At 41.2% G+C, this 26225-nt stretch overlaps 3 protein-coding genes across 3 annotated transcripts; all 3 read left to right on the top strand.

Moving 5' to 3' along the window:
- Positions 1-460: 460 nt before the first annotated feature.
- Positions 461-11703, top strand: ezra (ezrin a). Its single transcript, XM_076299994.1, has 13 exons — positions 461-808; positions 3261-3344; positions 4647-4742; positions 5276-5550; positions 5899-5982; positions 6541-6687; positions 7147-7243; positions 7640-7803; positions 8070-8200; positions 8621-8781; positions 8947-9039; positions 9742-10008; positions 10503-11703. The coding sequence occupies exons 1-13, from the start codon at positions 797-799 to the stop codon at positions 10665-10667; spliced, it is 1776 nt and encodes a 591-aa protein (XP_076156109.1). The 5' UTR covers positions 461-796; the 3' UTR covers positions 10668-11703.
- A 687-nt stretch (positions 11704-12390) lies between these two features.
- kcnk3b (potassium channel, subfamily K, member 3b) lies at positions 12391-14959 on the top strand. The gene is made up of 2 exons (XM_076299995.1): positions 12391-12673; positions 14031-14959. Exons 1-2 carry the CDS (start codon positions 12391-12393, stop codon positions 14957-14959), a joined length of 1212 nt encoding a protein of 403 aa, XP_076156110.1.
- A 1871-nt stretch (positions 14960-16830) lies between these two features.
- marc1 (mitochondrial amidoxime reducing component 1) lies at positions 16831-23397 on the top strand. Its single transcript, XM_076299478.1, has 7 exons — positions 16831-17196; positions 17580-17750; positions 18843-19008; positions 21799-21939; positions 22054-22115; positions 22202-22273; positions 22641-23397. The coding sequence occupies exons 1-7, from the start codon at positions 16946-16948 to the stop codon at positions 22765-22767; spliced, it is 990 nt and encodes a 329-aa protein (XP_076155593.1). The 5' UTR covers positions 16831-16945; the 3' UTR covers positions 22768-23397.
- Positions 23398-26225: the final 2828 nt, after the last annotated feature.

Below are 26225 nucleotides of genomic sequence, written 5' to 3' on the forward strand. Positions count from 1 at the left end.
CGAGATAGGCCTACTGTCTAAAAAAATATCTTAACACTCTACCGAATGCAATAAAGAAAGGCATGCAGTACAGCCATAACCTTCAATTAGGCCTTAATGAGTCATATTGAAACGTGTAGGTTGCTGGGACTGTACCATCACGTGTGTGTGGCTTTTCACTTTTACTGAGGTCTGAGATGACACACAGACCTACAATATGGCCAGTCTGACTAGGAAACCAATCCGTTTTTATGAGGTGGTCTGGGATCCCGTCTCTCACACTAGGCTACAGATTTCTGAACTATGGACATAAATCAGATTATAATATGAAATAGCCTACCCAAAGGTGGACAATAATGTAAATCACAAAGGCGAAACACGTTTTAGAGCATTCTATCGAAGATTAAACACGCCTTGTCGGAGCTCCCTTTTTACGCAGTGTCCATAGCTGAATCATGGGTTAATACATTGCGAAGTTGGACCTAGGCTATCCGTGGTGCTTGCTTTGGTTGTTCAAAGGTCATACCTCTCAAGGTGCTGAGGTGGGTAATTGCTCAAAAAGGGTGGAGGCAAGGGACTTGAGAGGCTTAACGTTTAAGTGCTTTTTAACTTATCGTGGCCATCATCAGGGTGAGGCTTAGACACAGCGTATCAAAAATGAGTCAGAAATGAACGTCGACTCGACTACTTCTCGCAGCCTCGCTGAGCCAACCACTCCACACTAGGTACCCTCAGCGCTTGGGGCGCCCACCGGTCACAACAAGGGACTGACTTCACAAGTACTGAATTAAGCTCTGAGCCTCTAAAGTTGAACAAAATGCCTCGACCGGTAAGTTTCTTTACAGCATATGCGCATACTCTCCTAGCCTACAGCATAGTAAGATTTTGCATACTGAATTTCTTGTCGATATCCCAGCCTAATGTAGGCTATGTCACGAAGGTATAGCACATGTTATCGTCTGCATTTGCTGTGTGAGTTAAGGTTTACAGTATAAGAAAATGTGAGCTGTCCTCCAGTATAATGCATGAATAATCCTTAGACGTAAATTTATGAAAACTCCGCCAGATTTATACCATCAGGATTTATTGATGATTTAGTTGTTGGCAATTGCTCACATTGCAGTTGGGTACAATAGTTAGGAAAGTGTTTTAGGTAGCCTAAACAGCACAATTGAGGTGGAATTGATCAGTGTCTTGATTAAATACGAAATGTGAAAAGATGAGATAATGAGACGGTCAATTGTAGTTTGACTCTCAATTTCAGAGTCTGAAAGAGGAGAGTTGGCTAGAGATTGATTTTTGTATTGGTGATCTAATCACTCTTGAGTTTGTGTTACATCTGTCCTTTCTCAACCATGGTCCACAACCATTTTGTCCTTTGAGTATTTTCTCATGTATCCATGTATCCGGGTGGCATTATTTTGAAGGGATTTTGGCAAGGTATAGGCCTATTTGGGGAGAGATTTGGGCCCTATAGTTTCTTAATGATTCAGGGCTACTGCACATTTTGCACATACTCATAGTGTGTACTTTTTGTTACAAGGGAAGGATTGACCCTGAGTTGTAAAAAAAACAAGATAAAGCGAGCTTTATGACTATATAACTATCAGTATCAGCAGTGTTCCTATGGCAGCACAGTGTTGAATGGTGGGGGGAGGGGCGGGGGGGGGGGGGGGGGGCAAAAAAGGTATTACCTGTATCTCTTTGTATAACCTAGTTAAACATAAAATTGCATTGTCTTTTCTAAACAGTAAAGGAGGAGAACTTGACTGAAAAATTCCACAGCTCTTAACTGGCGGTGTGATATTCAGCATGCCTCACTTCCCCTCAAAACTATTCATTAACTTGGCTGAGGTCAGCTATGGAGAGCTCCACTCAGGTTGCTGGCACGGAGTGCTGCGATTGGCCACATACCTTGATTGTCTCTAAGTGTCCTTGAGACACAAGGGGCATGTTTCTGAGCTGGGTTTGTCAATGATGTCATAATCCCTTATCATCAACCCAAATTTGTAGAGATCTTATTACACTTTTATACACTTGAAATTAATGGGGAAACATCCCCCTCTTCATTAGCCAATAACTTTATAGTAAACCTCAAGGGCATTAATAAATCAACATGAGCTGTAGTGTTGGATCATTTACAAAAGGTAGCTGAGATGGAGGAAAAAACACTTTTGCTGTTTTCATGCACAGTGACATGTCACTGTTGCCCATTTGCTTAAGAAGCTGTGTGTTGGTCACTTGATGTTAGAGATATGACCTGAAGCCATATTTTAGCCAGGGAAACAAAAGGGTCTGTGTGCTGAGCCAACTTATTGCTACGGGAATGGCTTGAAAGAAGGTATACCCATCAGGATTTGTTCAGGAACACACAATTCTCCCTCCCTGAAGGAGAAATCTGCCCCTCGGGGGTCAAGCTGACATCTGACGCAGTTTCTGTGATATTCTTTGCTTTAAGATAAAGGTTTTTTTTCATTTGTGATAAGTAGTTGGTTGCCATGGGTGGAGCAACAATATGAGGGGGGGAGGAGGGAGGGAGTAGTCTGAGTTATCTCCATGGAAATAAATAGTGTAGAAAAGCAGGGCTCTCTGTCAGAACGTAGTCTAGTACTTTTCTTTTTACCTCTTTTGAAGACAAATGTTTATAATTTTCACTCATTTTTTTATTTACAGTCTGTCAACTTTTCATTTCCATTCTGTCACGCTTTTCCCTCTTTGCAGCTCAGACATTGTAAGTCACACTTCACAAGGGGCATAGTCAGAGCACACATGAAAAAGTCATGTTTAATTTGCCTTGTTCAAGCTCACGTGGTTTTATCTTTACAACACAAGACCTGGAGTTTGAAAAGGAGTTGTGTAACCACAGCAATTAAAAATAACCTGTCAAGGTGAATGGACTTATATGTGCAAAAAGTGCTGAGTGAAAAGTGGATATGAAAAGGAAAATGCTCTCAAAACTGTATCAGTATAGGCTATACATAATCATATTTTCAAATTGTACAGATTCAGGTAGCCTACTTTATAACAAGCCCTGTAGATAGACTAGCAACCCATTAAGCAGTTCACTCAAAGTTCCTCCGCCTTTAGTCAGTCCTATAGCTATGGCTTGATCTTCCAGTCATGTATAGTTTGCCATAACCTCAGATCAGTTGAAATGACGGTAAAGCTGGATAAATGTGATCCATATGTGGTCATGTGCTTCATAGTAAACACAAGTCTCTAATTCAAGCTCCTTCCACCGCCTTCCATCTAATGTCAGTGGATATGTTTGCTCTATGCAGGTCAATGTCCGCGTCACTACAATGGACGCTGAGCTGGAGTTTGCCATCCAGTCATCCACAACAGGCAAACAGCTTTTTGACCAGGTAAAGACAGATTCAGATATATTCACATTCACATAAAAACCATGGCTATGATATCATGATGTGATTTTTTCTCTAATTACAGTATGACACACCTTATAACTTATTCCCTGTTATATATAGTTCTTAAAGTATATTATTTTTCTTGTTTGTCAAGCAATTCTATTATGTTTACATTCTTGTCTTTTCTTAGTCATAGTCAATATTTAATAACAAGCAAAGTTATTGCACTGTTCAATCCCTGCACTGTTCACTTTTGCACTACCACCATTGCGCACATTCTACCATAGCACCTTGTCATGGTCAATGCATCACATGGTCAGTCCATACCAGACCTTTGTAATCATTACACATGCTCTTTAATTTTTTGTGAGTGATTTTTATGCATATGAGATATATGTGTGTGTGTTTGATGTGTAATGGTTGTATATATTGGATGCCTAAAATTTCCCTTGGGATGAATAACGTATCTATCTATCTATCTATCTATCTATCTATCTATCTATCTATCTATCTATCTATCTTTTTATCTATCTATCTATCTATCTATCTATCTATCTATCTATCTGTCTATAACACCACTGATCACAATCTCATTAAAATATGCTGTGCAAACACATGGTTCACAACAAGTACTCACCACAAGCTCTCTCCAGAAATGACATTATTGCACATGGCACACTAATAAACATAGAACACCAGGAATGATGAACAACCCACTGACAAGATATTTCAAAATTGTCCCACACCCTTGCTAGCCACACCACTCTGAAGGTACCTTTGACCCTCAAGATTATTACATTACAAGTCCCTCATGGTAGGCATGCAGAATAAAGGACAAACTATGAGCATATGTATTGTACTGATTTGTCACTGACATGTTCAAATACAAAATAAAACAACCAGGTGATGTGCATGCGAACCAACAATCTATAAAACGGGAAATGTTCCTCTGAGCATCTTTAATTAAAATCTTTATATGGTAATTTTGTTATATGACGAGCAGATAAAAGTCCACTTTAAAGCCTCCTAAAATGGCATGATTATTATGATGTCAATTGGGTGTATTGCAGGAACTCTAGCCATTAGTAGGGGGCCCACCCACTCCCTGCCTTTTTCTCTGATAAACCAGAGGGTGGTGGTTGTAGTTAGGTAGTTACCTGTCCTGATAAACAACGACGATGTTCTGAAATGACTCACCTTAAATTGATCGTTCTGCTAAAAATACATGCATGTTTGTCAATTGTGTGTGACTTGTGTTATAAAAGTGTCGTAGGTTATCAGAGTGTGCCTTATGTTTGACAGGTGATCAAGACGGTGGGTGTACGTGAGGTGTGGTACTTCGGGCTTCAGTATGTAGACAACAAAGGTGTCCTTTCATGGCTGAAACTCGACAAGAAGGTAGATTGCTCACGTGTCTGCCATTTTACCTTTCACAACCATGAACACTCTCTTAATGGAGGTTAACATTCTCTGATTATCCTGTGAAAGATTGTAATTATTATTTCTGTTTATTGTCATCGCAGAGAGAAACAGTGAAGCTGTTGTCAGTTGTAAAAATAATAATTTACACAATGTGTTTGATTGGCATTCTATCAGCAGAATTACCATGTATGAGTTCACTTCTTATCTGACTGACACAAATAGTATGACCAATTAAAGTATGACACAGAGATGCAGATTACATAGACTGAGAGTGCAAATGGTCAAGCTTAGTACTGTAATTCCTAGTCTAATCGAATCACTTGCACTAGTACACTGTTTTGACATGCAAACAACTCTCCTCTCTCTCTCTCTCTCTCTCTCTCTCTCTCTCTCTCTCTTTCTCTGTCTCCCTCTATCTGTCCATCTGTTTCTCTTTCTTTCTCTGCCTATCTCACTCTCTGCACCTGCTCACTCACTTCTGTCTCCCCTTCTCTCATGTCCAACCTCAGGTGATGTCTCAAGACATGAAGAAGGAGGTTCCTTTGCAGTTCAAGTTCCGCGGCAAGTTCTACCCCGAGGATGTGTCCGAGGAGCTGATTCAGGACATCACACAGAAGCAGTTCTTCCTGCAGGTGAAGGACGCCATCCTGAGCGACGACGTCTACTGCCCACCAGAGTCCGCGGTGCTGCTGGCGTCCTATGCCGTGCAGGCCAAGTTTGGGGATTTCAACAAGGAGGTGCACAAGTCTGGCTACCTGTCAGCCGAACGCCTGCTGCCACAGAGGTTTGTGGATCTTTTAGGTTATAGTGAAGCTGGTGAATGTGGTTTAAACATTCACATTTAAGTCAGTGTGTGAAGGGGGTTAAAGGAAAACTCTGGCATTTTTTCATCTCAGCTCTAGCTGTCGGCTGCAACAGCTTGAGCTAGGTAGCACAGATTTCTTTCCTTCGTTTTTTTCCCTGTACTGACAGTACTCCTCGAGACCTCGAGAAACAGAGATCTATGAGTAAAATTGCCAGAGTTCTCCTTTAAGTTGGGTCAGTTTTGAGTTTGAATTTTAATGGCTGTGGTGTATATTTTGGTGAACTGTAGCAGAACAAGCAGTTGTAAAAGGTTGTGTTTGGTCCGCAGAGTTCTGGATCAGCACAAGCTCTCCAAAGAACAGTGGCAGGAGAGGATTCAGGTCTGGCACGAGGAACACAGAGGGATGGTGAAGTGAGTCATTTTCTCACACACACGTGCACACACACATGTACACACACACACATGTACACACATACACATGTACACACACACATGCACACACACACATGCACACACACCCACACACACACACACACACATGCACACATGTACACACACACATGAACACACGCACACATGCACACACACACACACACACACACACACACACATGCACACATGTACACACACACATGCACACACACACACATGCATACACACACACACACACACACACACACATGCACACATGTACACACACACATGCACACACACACACACACATGCACACACACACACACACACACACACACACACACACACACACACACACACACACACACACACACACACGAAAACGCAAACACCTTTGTTATTGGTGAGCTCAAGCTGTAGGTGTGTCATGTTTACCCACGCTTATAACCACTTTTGTTACACATTGCCACAATCTGTTTTCGTACAATCTGAATCTGTTGGTAGAATCTGTTGTTATGCATTTGCCAACTAACCATTTTTTATTTATTTTTCCAGAGAGGACTCCATGATTGAGTATCTGAAGATTGCTCAGGATCTGGAGATGTATGGTGTCAATTACTTTGACATCAAGAACAAAAAAGGCACAGACCTCTGGCTAGGAGTGGATGCATTGGGCCTGAACATTTATGAAAAAGATGACAGGTAACACCAGCGTTTATAAGTAGGAATCAGCATCAGACGAACCCCAATATCCTTCTCTCAGCAGAGGTCAAGCTTATCAGGGTCAGTGTGCCAGCAGTTACTCCAGCCGTGTCAATGACCCCTTGTGTCAGTCTCGTCCTCAACTTACTGAACAAACATGTCCGCATGGTCATTTGTTTTGGAGAGGTCATCAACCTCAGTCCCATCATAACCAGCCTGTACTAACGCAGTAGTAGAGTTATGATGATTTACCACAATGGGAAAATGTGGGGTATCCAATGTACAACTCATTAGCCAACATACTTTGTTGGCTAATTTCCTTATTACTAATCTCTCTCTCTCTCTCTCTGTGTCTGTGTGTGTGTGTGTGTGTGTGTGTGTGTGTGTGTGTGTGTGTGTGTGTGTGTGTGTGTGTGTGGTCATGTGCATATGTACTTGCCAAACTGTCCTACCATTTAGACTTACACCAAAGATTGGATTTCCCTGGAGTGAAATTAGGAACATTTCTTTCAATGACAAGAAGTTCATCATCAAGCCCATAGACAAGAAGTCCCCAGTAAGTTATGAGCAAGCTTACATTGTATACTACAATCTGAGGGTATCTTTGTGATCCTGATATATCTAAAGGCTGTTTATGTTCAAAACGTACACTGTAGGCAGGGACTTTGTCATAGACACCATCAAAGCGTATAGCCTAAATACTATCCCATGACTGAGTTTGAATGGCTTCTTTAATTCAATTTTCAATTTATTGTGCTTATAGAGCGCCAAAACATTACACATGTATCATGGCGCTTTACAGAATGTAGGCATTACAGAATGTAGGCAGATTGTGTTTTGGCACATTGTGTTTTTCTTTGATAGACTATACAACTGTTCCATGGAAGATCATCTATCATAAGATCATCTAAGATTGCGCAATTTGTCTAATATTGTAACTATTCTCTACCAGGACTTTGTGTTCTATGCCACACGCCTGCGCGTCAACAAGCGGATCCTCCAGCTGTGCATAGGAAACCATGAGCTGTACATGCAGCGCCGAAAGCCGGACACCATCGAGGTCCAGCAGATGAAGGCCCAGGCCCGCGAGGAGAAGCACCAGAGGCAGATGGAGAGGTGATGAAAGAACACTAACAATCAAGCAAACAAATAAACAAACAAAATACAACACACAAACAGATATAGGCAGGCGGACAGACAGACAGCACCAGAGGAAGATGTAGAGATATAGAGAAAACACAAATAAACAACAAACAAACAAATAAACAAACGAAATACAACACACAAACAGATATAGGCAGGCGGACAACTGAAAGCTGATGTGTGTGGGTGTATGTATGGTGCCAGTGACAGATTTGGTTGTTATGTGTCACCTTCGTCAGGGCCCAGCTGGAAAGCGAGAAGAAAAAGAGGGAGGCGATGGAGAAGGAGAAAGAGCAGATGGAGCGCGAGAAACTGGAGCTGATGACCAGGCTCAAACTGTTTGAGGAGCAAACCCTGAAGGCCGAGAGAGGTCAGAAGGGGTCCAGACGAACGATAGTTGATGATTGACAAAGATATTGAATTGTACCCAGTGATTGATTAAATTCATTTCAGACATTGAGAAAAAAAAATACTAAATACACGTTTCACCCACACAGGCACATACACAAAATACACATTTCTTGTATGACACTTAAGACTTTTTTCTTGAAATTGTTTTTTCATATAACACCATTTTAAATCCATCTAAAATGAAGCTTAGGTTGTTAGATAGTCACAGGGGCTGTTTATATGTTATGAACTAACTCATTATTTATAGTTCGATGTCACAGCATAATATGATGAAGTGAGGTGAATGTTAAAATTGGTCTGCATTACCGGAGACTTTGGCCTGCGTTACTCACCGAGGTTGCACGCTGCCCCCTGCTGACCATGTATTGCTACTGTCCAGATCTGAAGGATCAGCTGGACCGGGCCATGCGTCTGGAAGTGGAACGCCGGCAGGCGGAAGAGGAGGCGGCTCGGCTGGAGGCTGAGCGGCAGGTGGCCTTGCAGGCCAAAGAAGAGCTGGCCAGACAGGCCGAGGACCAGATGAAAACCCAGGAGCACCTGGTGAGATTCAATGCAGTGTGGCATAGTGTAGTGTAGTGTGGTGAAATCCTGTCTCTGAAAATATATGAATTAAGTATAATTCTGTGATTTTTTTCCCCTTTCAAAATAATTATTTACCAACTCATTATTATTTAGAATTATTTACATTTTTTTTTCATTTTGTAGTCTGCAGAGCTGATGGAATATAGTGCTAAAATAGCCTTACTGGAGGAGATCAAGAGACAAAAGGAAGAGGAGGCCGACTCATGGCAAGTCCGGGTGAGTTGAACACAGTCACACCAAACAAACATTTACATTTAAATTTAGTCATTTACAGCATCTACAAGAACACACAGTAACAATTCCTTATTTGTTAGTTTTCCTTACCTTCCTCCTTTGTAAATGGGAAGTAGACAAGACAGGGTGGAAGGATAATGGAGGATAGACATATAAAATTATGACAAATAGTGTGGGCTTGCTGAAATTATTTTCACAGCATTAGCTGAAGGATGGAGGAAACATTTAAATGAGAAATTCTGTTAGAGAGTACAGTGTTTCCCATAGAATTTAATTCTATTTGTGGTGGTAGGTGACGGGGGTGTTCACAGTTTTGAACAAATTTGCTCAACGTGGTTATGATGCTAACGGATTTAATCACGATTTAGTCAGTCGTCTTCTATGCCAACAACAATCCTTGCAGGATTTTTAATGTTTTCTTTAAACGTGCATGCAGGTTTGTTGAGGGACAGAGACACAAGGAGAGGCTGTAGGATTTCATCAAGTAGTACAACATAGAAAATCATTGTGTGGCAGTCTGTGTTGATATTGTGGTGGGCCGCCACAAATAAGTCAATGTATGGAAAACACTGGAGTATATGAAGCAAATGTAGCCATAGCATAGTAATTACAAGCTGAAACATCCGTGAGAAAACTCTATACAAGTTGATCCAACCTCCCTCCCTTTCTCCCCGTTGGGCTCAGGCCAGGGAGGCGCAGGATGACCTGGTGAAGACTCGTGAGGAGCTCCAGATGGTGATGACCACCCCTGTGGTGGTGCCCGTGGCGGCCCCAGCACTGGAGGAGGAGCCTCTGGTGAATCATGAGAACCACCATGATCCCGAGGAGCATGAGGACAGCAACAGCACCGACAGTGCCGAGCTGCAGGTGGACGGCATCGAGGACCACCGCAACGAGGAGGATCGCCTCACCGAGGCCGAGAAGAACCAGCGCGTGCAGCAGCAGCTCATGGTGAGACGTGGTCATCCGCTCCTGTGACTAACCCCCCCCCCCCACACACACACAAACACACACACACACACACCGAATAACATCTGTATGTGCATGTGTTTAAAAAATGTACACACATACATGAAAGCTCAGTGATGCGATTGAGTTAATTGTTACTTGGGGACCAACAAAAGCCATAAGGATAAAAAAAAGTTTTAAAGTCGACATTTTGTAGAATGTTATGCTAAAGTCCAGTTAATTTTCATTTTTAAAAGTATCTGCGTTAGTTTTGAACGTTTCAACCAGAAACGGTTCTCAAACCACCAAGTTCCATGTTTGGCCACATTTTATGGCAAAACATTTCCAGATAGCACACCTATACTATGCTTTATTCTAAAGGATGATTTTCCATTCCCGTCCCGTGTTTTCCAGAGTACTTCTCTCTTCCTGTCTTTGTCCATTGAAAGTAAATGTTAGGCAAAACTCATGGCAAATCTCCCATTCTATTTCCACAGGCTCTCAGCTCTGAGCTGGCTGCCGCCCGTGATGACACCAAGGCTACCGCCAATGACATGCTGCACACGGAGAATGTGCGTGCCGGCCGAGACAAATACAAGACCCTGCGTCAGATCCGCATGGGCAACACCAAGCAGAGGATAGATGAGTTTGAGGCACTGTAATGTAGTGTTGTGATAGTAGCCTGTTGGCTAGCAAGGTCTTTTAGGAAGATCCATCACAGCACCCACACAGTTATCTGCTCCTTCCCCCACACAAACAAACAGAACAGTAGGCCTACCCCCATCTCACAAGTTAAGTTATGGTGTTAGGGAGTCAGATATTTGTGGTTGTGTATTCACTCTAGAAGAGATTCTTTCATTTATCTGAGTTCTGTATTTTTTTTGAAAATCATTGCCAAATCTTTGTATTTTACTTTTTGTTTTCATTTGTAAACAATTGTCAATCAAAGCCTGAGTTAACTTAAACTGTTAAACCGTGAAGACTGATACATGTCTTCAGAATAAAAGAGCAAAGGACAAAAAGGAATGGCTTTAATGAAAGTCATAAAACTGGAAACAGCAGCCACACTAAACTCTTGGTGTTGCAGTTACAGAATACAATATAATTTATGTCTTGATTTGAAGGGTACTGTATTCCAGTTTTGTGAATATGTGGCCACTTTCCACACATTATGTAAATGTTTACTGACTTACCAGACTGACTCTATTTGTTGACTATATTTGGTCACACCTGTACCACGAGTATCTGAAATCCCTATAACACAAAGTTCTTTTTTTTTTTGGTGTTTGGTATCATTTCAGCTATCCTTCGATTAATATTGACATAATCTACATTTAACATTACTTAATTATATATAATCCTTAATTGAGGTAAATGCCAAAGATACATCATACCAAAGATAGTCTAGACTATTCATTTTATATTTCTACCATCTTGCAAGTATCTTCGATTTATTGATATTTCCAACATGTAATAAGACTCTGGTATTGTAGTTGCTACAAGGACAGCCTTTGCTTATCTGTGATAAAAGAAATACCATTATCCTCCTGTGAATTGTCACTTATATTTAAACAATGCCAACATAACACTGGTCTGATGTCAATAAATATAGTGTGAATGGGCTTTTTTCTTTTGCAGTGAAGTTATAGAACAAAATTGCTTTTGGAAAGCAGGGACTGTCTGAGTTACCACTGATATTTGCCAATGGACAAGAGCATTAATTATGTTGCTAGACAACAACTTATGAAGCCTGGAAACCATCTGTTTAAATAGACAGTGGCTTCTGGTCTGCATTTGAAAACTGCTCATAGCCAGTGTAGCCACTCTCTGCAAGATGGACTACATCTGTTGATGACACTGCCTTTCAAAGTCAGCAGTGCTCTACGTAAAGATGTCTCCTCGATTGAGTTAATTCACTAAAGCAATCCATTCGTTTTCTAAGGGTAGAAAGAACAAGAATTTGGACTGCGGCAATAGAGCCTCGTTACCGCATGTTATCCTTAACGTGCATGCTTAACATGACAAAACAAACATCTTTAGTGAGTTAATTTAGTTTAATATGTGTGCTATAATAAGTTTACCATTTTACATAAAGCATCACGACCTGTGGAAAGACGGTGTCCTTTCCGACCACGTCATCACTGAAGAGCACCCAAATTTACATTGCTGACCATATGGCCAAATAAGGCATAGCTGCCGGACTCATCTTTCCCCTCTACCAGAGTGGTGCTGAAGGAACAGCTCCTACCAAACGAGCAGCAGTCAACGGTAAAAAGTCGAGAAATTGCAGGCATCTCGTAGTAGCCTACAAGTCATGAACCAGCTGTCTGTTCCGTGTCCGAGACCAGGATTGAAACGTGAGGACAGGTGCAAGTTAGTTATATCATGAAGAGACAAAACGTCCGGACCCTCGCACTAATAATTTGCACTTTTTCGTATTTACTCATCGGTGCATCCGTATTCGATGCGCTAGAATCTAAACAAGAGAACAGCCAGAAAAGACAACTGGATCAGCGCAAATTTGAACTGATGCGAAAATACAACCTGACGAGGACCGGCTTTGATGAGCTAGAGAAAGTGGTGCTGCAGCTGAAGCCACACAAATCAGGGGTTCAGTGGAAGTTTGCCGGATCTTTTTACTTCGCTATCACTGTGATAACGACAATAGGTAGGCTAAAATGATAAACCTCTGTGTTTTAGACAAAATATAGGTTACATTTTGGTGGAATGTAACCACCAGGAGAATGCAGCCTATCCTACTTAAGAATAAGATAAGGAATTGCACAAATTATCTATTTTAAAAGGAAACATTTGAAAAGGAAAGGCTGAGCCGTTGATTTTAGTCATTTTAAGTTGGCTTGGCTAATTATAGATTTCATGGGGGACCTTCTGCCATTAAAGTCTGTTTGGAACGTTATAGTCAACGTGTGAGGCACATTTATGTCGTTAAAGTCTATTAGGAACGTGGGATGTTTAATCTCATGTTTTGATATAGTGAAAAGGCAAGGCTACAGGTGTTAATGTCACCTTGTTGCCAATATCCTTCCATATGCACTAGCAGGTAAGATTTATCTTTAAGCATTTATGTTTGCTAACTGGCTCTCTGGGTTCACCCAGGCTAAAGAGCTGGAAAAGTCTCTGTAAACAGGCAACAGGTAGGCTAGTGTTATATAGCACATTTTATACACAAAGGTAATTCAATGTGGTTACACTATAGCAATATAAAGTATTAATAGAGGGCATTTAAAATAACATTAAAAGGGGAGTCACTAGACCCAAAACATAGGGCACAGTACAATCTTGTCGACATAGGGCACAGTACAATGTTGATCATAATAATAAACTGCTGCCAAAGAGTTAACAGCAGTTAAAAACCTTAACTTACTTACTGGGGCACAGCAGTTCAATTCTGGGGCACGTGCCCCAGTAAAAGGGGTTTAGTGATGCCCCTGATTAATAGAATAGAACAGTTAGAGTAGTTTCAATGACCTTCATTTGTGAGATGCTATGCTTGAAGTATTATAATATTGAAGGCCAATCAATTGCGATATTTGAATGCAAAATATTTGCTTAATGGTCAATGAATTCCCCATTTGCCTTTGTTTCCAGGACAGCAGTGTTCCTGATAGTATAAAGCATGATTACTTACAGTGATAATATTTCCAATCCACAGGAAGAAATGCTGTTAAAATGGAAAACATGAGTCGCATTGGTGACATGCCACAGCCAGAGGCCATAAAGGAAGAGTTAGTGATGCATGTAATCTGTTGAGGACAATATAATTTCTTTAGTGTTTGTGAAGTGATAAAAACACCATCAGTGAAGTGTCTGTCCTAGGAAGCAGCAGACTCCCTTCCTGGGTCTTGGATACACACACATCTCTTATTGAACCTGAAAATATTTTTCAAAAAAATTCAAATGACTACCGATACAATAGTGTTTGTCTTTATACTGCATTAACCTCATGTGCTTAAGTCAAAATTAGAGTGGAAAGTTAACCTCCTGTCTGACCCCCCCAACCACAGGTTATGGACATGCGGCACCAAGCACGGATGCCGGAAAGGCATTCTGCATGTGCTATGCCCTCCTGGGGATCCCTTTGACACTGGTCATGTTCCAGAGTGTGGGTGAGAGAATCAACACCTTTGTCCGCTTCCTGCTGCACAAAACCAAGAAGTGCCTCGGTCTGCGGCACACCGAAGTCTCCATGGCCAACATGGTCACCATTGGCTTTTTCGCCTGCATCAGCACACTGTGCGTTGGGGCTGTTGCCTTCTCGCACTACGAGGGCTGGAGCTTCTTCCATGCCTACTACTACTGCTTCATCACCCTCACCACCATCGGGTTTGGCGACTACGTGGCTCTGCAGAAGGACAATGCTCTGCAGAACAACCCCAACTATGTTGCCTTCAGCTTTGTCTACATCCTGACAGGCCTGACGGTGATTGGCGCCTTCCTCAACCTCGTGGTGCTGCGTTTCCTCACCATGAACGCTGAGGACGAGCGTCGAGATGCGCAGCAGCGTGCTCTGTTGTCCAGGGAGAAGAAGCACAGGGGGGGCCCAGCCTCAGCCCCAGGCCCAGCCCCGAACCCTGTCCAAAGGCATCGCCACCCAGGGTCTGGGATCGCGGCTCCGGTGGTCCGTTTGGACCCCGGTCCTGAGGCCCGCCGTCGTGGTCTGAGAGACGTGTACGCCGAGGTGCTCCACTTCCAGACCATGTGCTCCTGTCTGTGGTACCGCAGCCAGGAGAAGCTGGTGGTGCTGCCGCAGGACTTGTCCTTCACCGAGGCGCTCATGGAGCAGGGTGAGGTGTCGCCCGGAGACTTCTTTGACCCGGGGGTCAGCGGGTGTGTGTGCAGCCCCCACCAGTGCTCCGCCATCAGCTGTATGTCCACCGATCTGCACAGCATCGCCCCCTTCAGCCTGTGCACTCTGAGACGCAGTTCAGTCTAACCGAACAGTTCAGTTCAGTCGAACACTAGACTTGAAAAGAAGAGCTACACTTCAAGGTGCTATGCTATGATAAGAAGTGTCATATTTTCAAAATTATTTATCTCAAAACATGTTTTACTCATGTGCTATGTAATATTTGTTTATAAAGGAAGGTATATAATATAAGTTGTTTATAAAACTGTATAATTTACATGTCTGATGTTACATCTAACACATTTATCTATAAATGCATCTTCTTGTAGCCTCATTTGCAGACAATGGTACCATTACCATGATAAATATTTTGGTATCTTCATAAACAAATCAGTATTTTGGTAGCCCACCTATTACATATGACATATTTTATTAGCACTTGGGGTATGATATATTTATGTATGTGATGGCACTACTTTGTAGGTTACAGGAATGTTTATCAGAATGACATGTGCCAGCAACATGTTAAAATAACCTCATAAAATAATTGAATGTATGCATGTGTGGTATCCATTGAATTTCTATTTGTTAACAAATGTACAAAAGTAATTGAACAGTTGCAATTTTAAAATGTTCAATTGTTTATGTTGTCAGTGGCTTATGACGATGATCAACATCAAATGTGGAAAATTCGAACAATCAGCAATGTCTCACATAAAAAAATGGAGGTGAAATTCAAATTCGGATTTGAATAACTCAAACCTACTGTCTACACTTCTCGAACACACAGGAATAATAAGTCACTGTTCACTAATATCTACACATTTACACTAGCCTCTCAAATCGTCTCACATTCAGCAGGAATACTGTAAGAATCCGTCACAGTTCTGTCCAAAAAGGGCCTTTTCCTGTTGCAGGCCTTATGCAACCAAGGAGGTCATGGAGTCACATTTCCACCTTTATGGCAGAGGGTGGTCGGTAGATTAGGCTATGTTTGGCTTGCGTGAAGAGGGGCTGTGCCATGTTTGCTTGAAGCCAAAATGAGAGGGCAATGCGTCCAGGACTGAACCTTCAGCCATTAGACCTGCTTGAAACTGTGACAGGAGGGGCATCGCTTGAACAAATGCCTGTATCGCTCTCCCGTAGGGCCAGCATCTGTTGTGTTCTTTCTCGTCCATAGTTCTCAAGATCCCTGTGAAGGATAAAAATAGTTTTGACTGCTGGGTCACGCAGGGCGATTCTACACGTGAATTCCGTTTTTCACCCTCCCCTTTTCACTGTACTGGCTCATGGAAATGTATTACCCACCCACACACAAACAAACATACAGTACATGCTGCTAGTATGCATGTCAGTATAGCAGTGTTTTACCAGACTACAATAATGTGATGACATAGATGTATTAAAAAAAGTCTATAGGCCTAGATATGAGGATTACATTTTGTACATGTGCAAAGACCGTTCTTATACCTTACAAAAATTAAATCTGTGCGGCAGATTGCAGCAAGAATATTGGCAGAAGTTTGACAATGTTCGCCGCTAGAGGCAAACTTCCAGCAAAGTTCTGGCAGCAACAATGAGAAGTTTGCAAATAGCAAATGTGTTTGCAAATGGCAAATGTGTCGCCGGTGATTATTTGCAACCACACTTAGCCAATAACTGCAAACTTCTAGTGACAAACCCAATTTGCATATGAAATTGCTGCAAATTTGCTGCAACATTGTCAAAAGTTAACCGCAACTGTTTGTCAGAAACCTAATTTGTATGAGAACATATGAGCTGTTCGCCAGAAACCTGAAATTCATGTAAGGGATGTCAACCACATATCTAAATTGGCTCCATAGAGGGTAGCCTACAGTTATCAATAGGCCTACTTCAGCCATATAATGCGATAAAATCGACTGTGCCTTTAACTGCGCCATGCGGTATTCCTTTTTTTCATTGGTTACCGAGAGCGAGCCATTTTCCTCTGTCATATTATCTTCAAAGAAGTAGAGCATTTGGTGATAAGTTACTTATCAGGCTATATCAGTGTGCAGAAGTTAAGAGAATCGCTGGTGTGCATTTTAAAGTATGGAACTAAAAGAAACAATGTTTAAATGGTTTGCGCAAAACGGAAACGCCGTGCTGTACACTGTCGGGGCAGGAGTTGCACTGCTCGGACTTGGGTTCGGATACAAGCACATATGGAAACCAAAAAAGTTAACTCAGGTTGGCGTTGTTTCGCAGCTGATTCTTCATCCCCTTAAATCCGGGAAAGGACTGCAAGTGTCAACAGCAGAATGTCTGCGTATGGGCCTTAAATATGGAGAACTCCATGATCGGTATTTACAGTCTGTAGTGATTTAAAAATGCAATGAACATTTTAAAACTTAATCGGTCTGACCTGACGATGTCGTGAAAATGATTTCTACATCCCACAATCAGAGTCAGTCCGTTAGATAACATATTATCCATCATTCGTCCAATCAAGTCTTGCGGATCGTAGGCTACTGTGGTTTTAAAAACGCTATGAACAACAGGCCTACCTGTAAAACGGAATCAGTCTGACGATACATCTTACACAATCAGAATCGGTCAGTCAATCAAACATCAATCATGATTGATTAGGCCTATCCCCAACAGTGAACAAATGTAGACCTACGATATATTTGTCATGTGTTCAGGGATTTGCCTGTTTGAGTGAATATACCTGTTGATGTTATAGACACTGGCTCGTAATCACAGAGGATGGACAGATGGTGACTGGGCGGCAGGAACCTCGCATGGTGTTGCTGTCAATGACGGCACAGGGAGGAGAACTCTGCCTTAACGCTCCTGATATGGAGGAACTAAGAGTTCCCCTGCATCAGACAACCAATGATGTAACTAATTGTAGGTAAGATTGGAGGGTCAAAGGTTAGTGATGAATTAGTCTTCACAGTAAACAAGATCCGAGTGTGTAAGATAAGCTAACGTACTGAATGAACTAATGAAACATATTGGTTAATACCGGTATGCATTTGTGGGAAGTGAGTACAAACATAAGCACAACAAGACGCAAGCCAAGTTATCTTAGGTGATACATTAGCCAGAATCCCTCAGTAATGGCCAATTTGGAACTCTGCCTGATGGTTTATATTCAGTCAATGTCCTACTTTATATTCCATGTGAAATTATCCCTCCTGATCTCCTGAATCACATTTGTGGTTTTCTGCTCAGGTGTTAGTGTTTTTTCTCTCTTCTCCCTCCACTTAACTCCCAATGGTGAGCGACATCAAACTTAGCCAGTGCACAATGATTGGGTCAGTGTTGGAGATGAACTGTGAGCATCTGTGGAACTGTGGCTTCCACTGATTTGTTCTTTGCCCAGACTAATGCTGCATTCCAGACGTCAGAGGTCAGACTTCAGTTCTGAATTTGAAGTCGGGGTAGATCAACTTGCCCCGAGTTTGTGGGAACTCCGACTTCAGGTGGTGTTCCTTTTGAACTTTTTCTTAGTAGGTCAGAAGTGGCAGCTGAGGCCTACTGGTTAGCGATTCGGACTTGTAACCGAAGGGTTGCCGGTTCGAACCCCGACCAGTAGACACGGCTGAAGTGCCCTTGAGCAAGGCCCGAGCGCCGCTGTTGTTGCAGGCAGCTCACTGCGCCGGGATTATTGTGTGCTTCACCTCACTGTATGTTCACTGTGTGCTGAGTGTGTTTCACTTATTCACGGATTGGGACCAAATCTCCCTCACGGGATCAAAAGAGTATATATACTTATACTTATACTTAAGTCTGGACCTTAAGTTAGTATGAATTGAAATTGAGAGATTTCAACTAGGAAATATCCAACTTCTGAGTTTTCTAGAATGCATCATAACCTATTACCTGCCACAGACCGTATAGTCTCCTACAGACAGCTGACCAATGTGAAGAACATCTGATCTGAACCAGTAACTAGAGTCAAGTGGTTGAATGATTCAAGAGCTCCATGTCTATCCTCCAGGGTGTTTGGTGCTGACATCCAAGGGAGAGACTGTGGGGAGGAGGTCTCTCGGTGGCTCACACGTTACCTCGCTGCAGGCAAGACTTTCCGTATGGTGCACTATGAGTCCCAGATGAAGCCCAGAAAGTGTGTGAAGATAGAGACACCTTTTCCTGCAGATGAGGAGGTAGAGCCAGACCAAGCCCTTCATAATTTACACCTGTCAAGTTATAACACTGGTGCAAAGGTGGCTCCCGCAGTGACACTTAATCAGAGTATATCACTTTTAACTTTAACCTTTTAAAACGTTATTCTTTCTTATCAAGAAAAAATGCAATTTATTTTAATACATGATTTGTATTAATTTCAAGTGTTGGTGTTGCATTGTAAAGTCTGCAATTCCATACAGTTTAGCTGATTTGTCATATTATGTAGATAACTAAATATAGATTTCCGCTAAATGTGAGCGAAAACTGTGGCTTCACATACTTTTGTAATGTTTTCCTACTTGCTATTCTCAAAGGTAAGAGATACCTTTGGTCACAAATGATGGTAATTTTGATACCATAGATTTAATAGAGACCCAGTCAGACCAATAGTATGAAAAATCAGGAACAGAGTTTATTTAAAATGATGCGCATCAAGGGAGAGACAGCATGACTTCACCTAAAGATCCATCAGCTGCTCTAACTAGACAAGGAAATAGTTAGAGTTTAAGTATCCTTCCAGGCTGACGGGAGATGGCGTTGGTCATCCTATCTCACGTGGACTACACTGAATCAGACCCTGATTAGTGGCAGCCTGGCAATCCGGAGCAGATAGCTACTGACGCAGCCATGCAGAACAGTGAAACACTGCAAAGTCATAATATTCCTGCTTATCTCTAAACACAGTCACACAGAGATATACACAGGGTCAGTACAGATATCATACAGTCATTACATAGAATCATACTTTTAGTATCAAAGTGACCTACTAATGAGTAATGCAGAACATTAAACCACATATTGGAATATTGGACATAATGCAGTGCAGAACATTAAACCATATATTGGAATATTGGACATAATGTTCTATTCCACTTTCTCTCACAAAGAAAACATCTCAGATGAGATATCAGGTCAAAAAAGAAACAGAACCAATGAAGAACCAGTGACTTATTTTAATGAAAGCTATGTCAGCACCCACCATTTGTTTTGTTTGTTTCTTTTTGGACCTTTTTAATTTGGGACAAATTGAGCCTCCAACACCCTCCCGGGAACATGTGCTAAGGTTCTCTCCACCAGGGGGCAGTAACAGACTTATTAACACCATGCACTGCACTGAGCCGAAGTTCAGCGTTCTGGGATCTACTCTGGTCATGATGAAATGCAGGGGCAATTCTAGGATCTGACCTTTGGGGGGGCTCAGCCTCCAGGAAGCAGCTGACATCCACTCTTGACAAAGAATTATCCAGTTTTTAAATGTTTTAGAAAAGGCTAATATTTTTCATAAAATCATATATATAACAAGAATCTTTGACTATCCAATTATCTGATGAGCCAGACCCACATGACGAGCCAGTCCCACATTAAGATTCCCTCTGCACGCAATAGGATAGCGCTACAATTTATGAGTCCCATGCGTTTTCCCACCAGCAGAGCTAGTTGGCTAGTTGCTTAACTTGTTCAACTTAAACAAAGCTTAACTCATGTCACGCTGTTGCCAGCAGCATCCATCTTCTTTCAAGTAGCAGGGAATTCACGCCGAACCGTCGCAACTCTGCCATCATTATGTTAAGAGACAGTGTTCCTAGTGATCAAGAGCACTCTTGTCACAATAAAAAACATCTAGTTTTCACAGTCCACAAATAGTTTATTTTTTTTTACGTTTGAGGAATATCAAAAATGTCTATTTTTAACAATTAACAAAATACTTATAATTCCAATTAAGACAAAAAAGACCTTGGATGACATTTCATGTGTGGAGCTTTTGAATGACTTACAGATGCTTTGGCCATCCTTGCCTTATGCAGTGGACATGGTTTTTTCGGAGATCACACAGATCTCTTTGATGAATGGCCTCTAAAAAATCTCAGATTGACAAGAGCATTCTAGAACATGTAACAGACTATTTCCACATGGTACACCAGCCTTATAGTGTTTAAAGGATGATAATATCGGCCATGTGTGTTCTCAAGTGGGATTAATCATGCATACCAACGTAAGTGCTGACTGGGATGATTGAGACCATTTTGAACGGGATTGACCTCTCTTCCAGGAAAGTAAGAGAAGATATTAGATGAATTGAATTGTATAAGAGAGTGTTGTTGTGTGATGCCCACTGTGTAGCACTGTTGCTATAGTAATGCTCTTCTGATACTGATAAGTAAATTGTTTCTACAATGCACTGACATCTGTATCCCGTGAATCGACATAATATATGTACATAACTTGAAAAATGTGTCATCATTTCTGTCTTCATACTATATGTCATTCTCATTTTCACCACATGGTGGTTAGACGTAATTATAGCTTGTCTGTGAACATGCAGTTGTATGTTGTGACTAAATTCAGGTTTAGGTTTCAAATGACTTTTCCTTGTCATTGCCGCTGTCTCTGCATTGTTGCATATTGGTTTTGGGAATGGTGGGTTTAATTCTATTTTGCAATGTATATGTTTGTATGTAGGGGCAGCCGTGGCCTACTGGTTAGCGCTTCGGACTTGTAACGGGAGGGTTGCCGGTTCGAACTCTGACCAGTAGCTGAAGTGCCCTTGAGCAAGGCACCTAACCCCTCACTGCTCCCCGAGCGCCGCTGTTGTTGCAGGCAGCTCACTGCGCCGGGATTAGTGTGTGCTTCACCTCACTGTGTGCTGTGTGTGTTTCACTAATTCACGGATTGGGATAAATGCAGAGACCAAATTTCCCTCACGGGATCAAAAGAGTATATATACTTATACTTATACTTTAACCAGAATTGCATTGTGATCGTTGTAGGTGGCTTATCCTGACGCAGGCCCTGTGATGCTGCTGTCTGAGTCATCTGTGAGAGATCTGAGCAGCAAGCTGGATAAGGATGTGACTGTGTCTCGATTCCGTCCCAACATTGTTGTCAGTGACTGTGAGGCCTTTAGTGAGGTATTGCACACAGTGGACACTGAGGATGACCCATCATTTGTAATATTTTACCAACGACCTGTTTGTAAGTGTTAGAATTTCAAATTTTGAGTTTTTTTTTCTCCCCCCCTCAAGGATTCTTGGGATGAAATCCAGATTGGGGATGTACGGATGAAGCGGGTTATGGCTTGTGGAAGGTAAGCGTAAGTATGGCCTTCTTTCAGCTCACACTTCAAAGCCTTTCTACACTGATCACTAACATGAACACATGCTCTGCAACCAGGTGCCTCTTCACCACTGTGGACCCCGAAACGGGAGTCATCAGCAGGAAAGAGCCGTTGGACACTCTCAGAAGGTAAACATGAGCTAGGTGTATATTTTGTACGCGTATAATGACCCCTTTGTGTAACAGCATCCTGATGGTGGGTTACCTTTGGGCCAGAGGATGAATCCCGTAATTTGTGACTTGTGAGTTATTGTGCTGTTGTGACAGGTTTTGCCTGTTTGCCTTTATTTATTTTCCACAAAAGTATATAAATAGGGTAGTTCAAACTTTTGTGGTCTAATTTGTTTTTTTTGTGCCAAAGTATGTTCCTAGAAATATGTTTGCTGGGATAATTTACCTGCTAAAGTGCCTTAAAAAGGCCTTGTTTTCACACTGATAGAAAAAAGACCAGCATTCAAACAACTTTTTTTTTTTTTTAATCCCCACTTACCTCAAGCTACCGTCAATGTGACCCATCACAGAAGAAGATATATAAAACAGCACCCTTGTTTGGACAGTACTTCATTGTCAAACAGACTGGGATCCTTCATGTTGGCGAGCCTGTCTACAAGATAAGCTACTAAGATTATCATATGTGGATGCAATATCAAAATGCTGCATTTTGTTAATATTAATGTCAGTAGTTTCCATGCGCTTTATGCCTACTTGATTCTATACCTGGGATATCCAGTATGCTCCAGGTATACCTGATGAAGATGATGTAATGTGCTTTTAGTTTACTTTAATTGTTCACTAGCTGCCTAAGGTGTTTATAGGACATTTGTAGGACTTTTATACATTTTTGTGAAGAGAAATAAATAATATTTCTGATTATTGCTGATTACTTGATTTTGATGGCAGAACATATTCTTTTCTTTTCTTCTTTTTTCTTGATGTTATACCCCACAATTTATTAAATCTGATACAGAGATACTTCACCTTCATAATACAGACCCTTCCAATCTGTAAAACGTTCAAAACCCAACACAGATACAACACAGCACTTTGAAATGAAAACTAAGCTTTAGGTAACTTTAGCTTAATGCTCTACAAAATGTCAACTTTTTTTTGTCCTCAAGTTACCAATGACTCAGTGATGTTTAAATGCTGTTGAAAGGATCAATAAATCCCCCAGCTTGTAGACACCCATCATATGTTTGTTCCTTTGGCCATGTATGGCTGCTTATGATAATAAAAACGTTCACAAAAATCAATAGAGGTCATATGAATGAATCTAATGGCTATTGGTGTAATTTACTTAAAACCTACCCTCTACTCTACTGCTTATTAATTATCACTCTTCCAGTTGTGCAACAGACACAAGGGAGGTTTTCTATGTGGTCACAAAGAAAACTGACTCAGTGACTGAGTCTCTGTAACTCAGTGTTGTTTTCTGTGCCACTGGAAATGCATTGGGAACGCACATGTTTAAAAGCTATTGAAAGTATTAATAAATCCCCCAGCTTGTAGACACCCATGTTTGTTCCTTTGGTCATGTATCACTGCTTATGATAATAAAGGAATGTTGTCTGAATTATTCTAATAGCTACATTGGTATAATTTACTTAAAACTTCCCCTTCCTCTACTGCTAGGCTATATAATTATCTCTTCCAGTTGTGCAACAGACACGAGAGGTTTTCTATGTGGTCACAGAGAAAACTTCTCCTCAGATGAGATATCACGTCACAAAAAAAAAAGAACCAATAAAGAACCAGTGACTTATTTTAATTGAAAGGTATGTTGGCACCCACCATTTTTTTGTTTGTTTGTTTCTTTTTGGACCGTTTGTAATTTGGGACAAATTGAGCCCCCTACTACACCCTTACAGGAACTTGGAGTAATGTGTTAAGGTTCTCCACCAGGGGGCAGTAGCAGACTTATTGACATCATGCACTGCACCAAGCTGAAGTTCAGTGTGCTGGGATGTACTCTGGTCATGGTGAAATAGTCTATGATTTGGCTTAATCTTTACTGCAGAAATCCACTGCATGAAGCAAAATCTAAATGTGGAATAGCTTTACATGAATAAATGGTGCAACACTACTATGTAGTTGACTTTGTACAGTGCATATTATAGACTGTATATCATGGGGATATCAGTCCTCAGATAATTCTACTACAATGCAAAATTTAGTACACCACAGTGGACCTGCCTTTTTTTGGATGTGCCCTTTATATATAGCTAGTTTGGATGAACTTGAAAGAACAAGAAAGAACACATTGTTTATGGCACATATTTGGCTGAAAAGAGAATAAATCATATTAAAGGGAAAAAAAGAAGAGTGCCTTTGAACTGAAATATGATTGAAATATGAAATATGATTTACTCAGTTGATATTTGTTTTATTTTCATTAAATTTCCTTTACATAGGCCTATAAGATTGGCCTCTAAGTCTAGACACACCCTAGCGGCAGCAGTCTGACTCGTCAGGCTACTATAAGATACCATTATTTGTGTCTGGTCTCTTGAATTTCATAGTAATTTTTGATTTGTATGTAGGGCATTAAATGCTACCATCTTCTGCAAGCAGATCTTTGTACAATATGCAAATACCTGATAATGACGGACTGCAGTGTTTTCCACTTCATGTAGGGGTATTTGGATGGAGTTATTTTGTGCAGGGCAGATGCAAAGTAGATACCATGAACCTAAGCCTTGTTTTTTGTTGTAAAAAAAGAACACATTGAGATTGTTATCTTATTTTCAAGTGGGCCGAGCCAAGAAGGCAGCTCACAGAAAGATAAAAGACAACACTGACCAAAAGAAAAAGACAGCAGTGACAACAAACACATCCAAAAATGTAATCTATTGATGAGATAAAGAGTTCCAGTTTTAAGCGTTTCTGCAGCTCGTCCCATACAGCTGGAGCACTGTAAAGGCTGCCTTGTCAAACTCTGCCTTGTGTACAAAACTCCTTGCCTTGTAGGCAATGGCTGTATAACATTGATTTATTGTCTGAGAAGTCCATAACAATGTAATAAAATGTATTATGGTGTTCTATCTGAATGTTGATCAAACTTTTGTTTTATCTGGGTGTATATGCTCTTCTTTCTCTCCCTGCCAAGTAATTGTTTGTTAGTCTTAATCCTAGCAATCTTACAAACTGTAATAGACCTTGATTCTTGAATCAATTTGAATTTATGATCAACCTACTACATATCCCTACTTCAATGTCCAGTGAAATATTAAGATATTTTCCTAACACCGCCCTCTCTGAGAAGAGCCCGGGTGTTACGTCCACTATTTGTTTCGAACGATAAATACATGTCTTAAACTTTAAGTGATTTCCATTTTCACACATCTAATGAGATGCTAGTCTGTCTACTCTGGACCATTTGCTGACACAGATTTAATAAATTCAATAGGAAGAGTTGTTATATTCCATCACATTCCATGCCAACTGTCTTGGTGCCCTTCCAAAAGGCAGACACAAGTGTATCTGCAGACAATTCAGTAGATTTCAGAAATGAAAGATTCATGGAGAATGCCAAAAACATCTTATTTGAGCCGAGAAGCATTATGAGAAGTGGTTGAGACAAGGAGACTATGACAAGGTTGACGCTGTCAGTAACAGGTCATCTAACTGTACATCAAAGTTGTTGTCATGTACCTTCATGTTCCGACCATTATCCAAGGTTTATAGCTTGGCATCATGGGTGGGGTAAATTCGGGGTGGCTTTCAGGCAAGCTGCAAAGTTTATACATTGATTTTGCAAAATGTTTTTAGCTATGAGCTGTATAGAAATGCATTCTTCTTTCTGATTAAAGCACAATCTTGTTCTTATTCATATAAGGCTTTGGCAGGAACGTCACTAGGATTAAAAGACGGGTTGTAGGTAATGCGCGCGCACCAAAACATTGGGCATCACACCTTAAAAGGGCTTCAATGAATTGGTATTAACAGGGACACCATGCCATTAGTTTTCACTTTCTGCAGGAACTGATATTGTATCTTGCCAGTGGCACCCCCACAAAATGTTACAGTTTTTCTCAGTTGCTAAAACACTAAAACCTATTGGCTGAAGAAAGTTCTCAGTTGC

Source organism: Alosa pseudoharengus, unplaced genomic scaffold (assembly GCF_046254945.1).
Source record: "Alosa pseudoharengus isolate Yale_2024_CS ecotype anadromous, Long Island Sound unplaced genomic scaffold, YU_APseudo_1.1 YU_APseudo_1.1_scf_22, whole genome shotgun sequence".
Lineage (NCBI taxonomy): Eukaryota > Metazoa > Chordata > Actinopteri > Clupeiformes > Clupeidae > Alosa > Alosa pseudoharengus.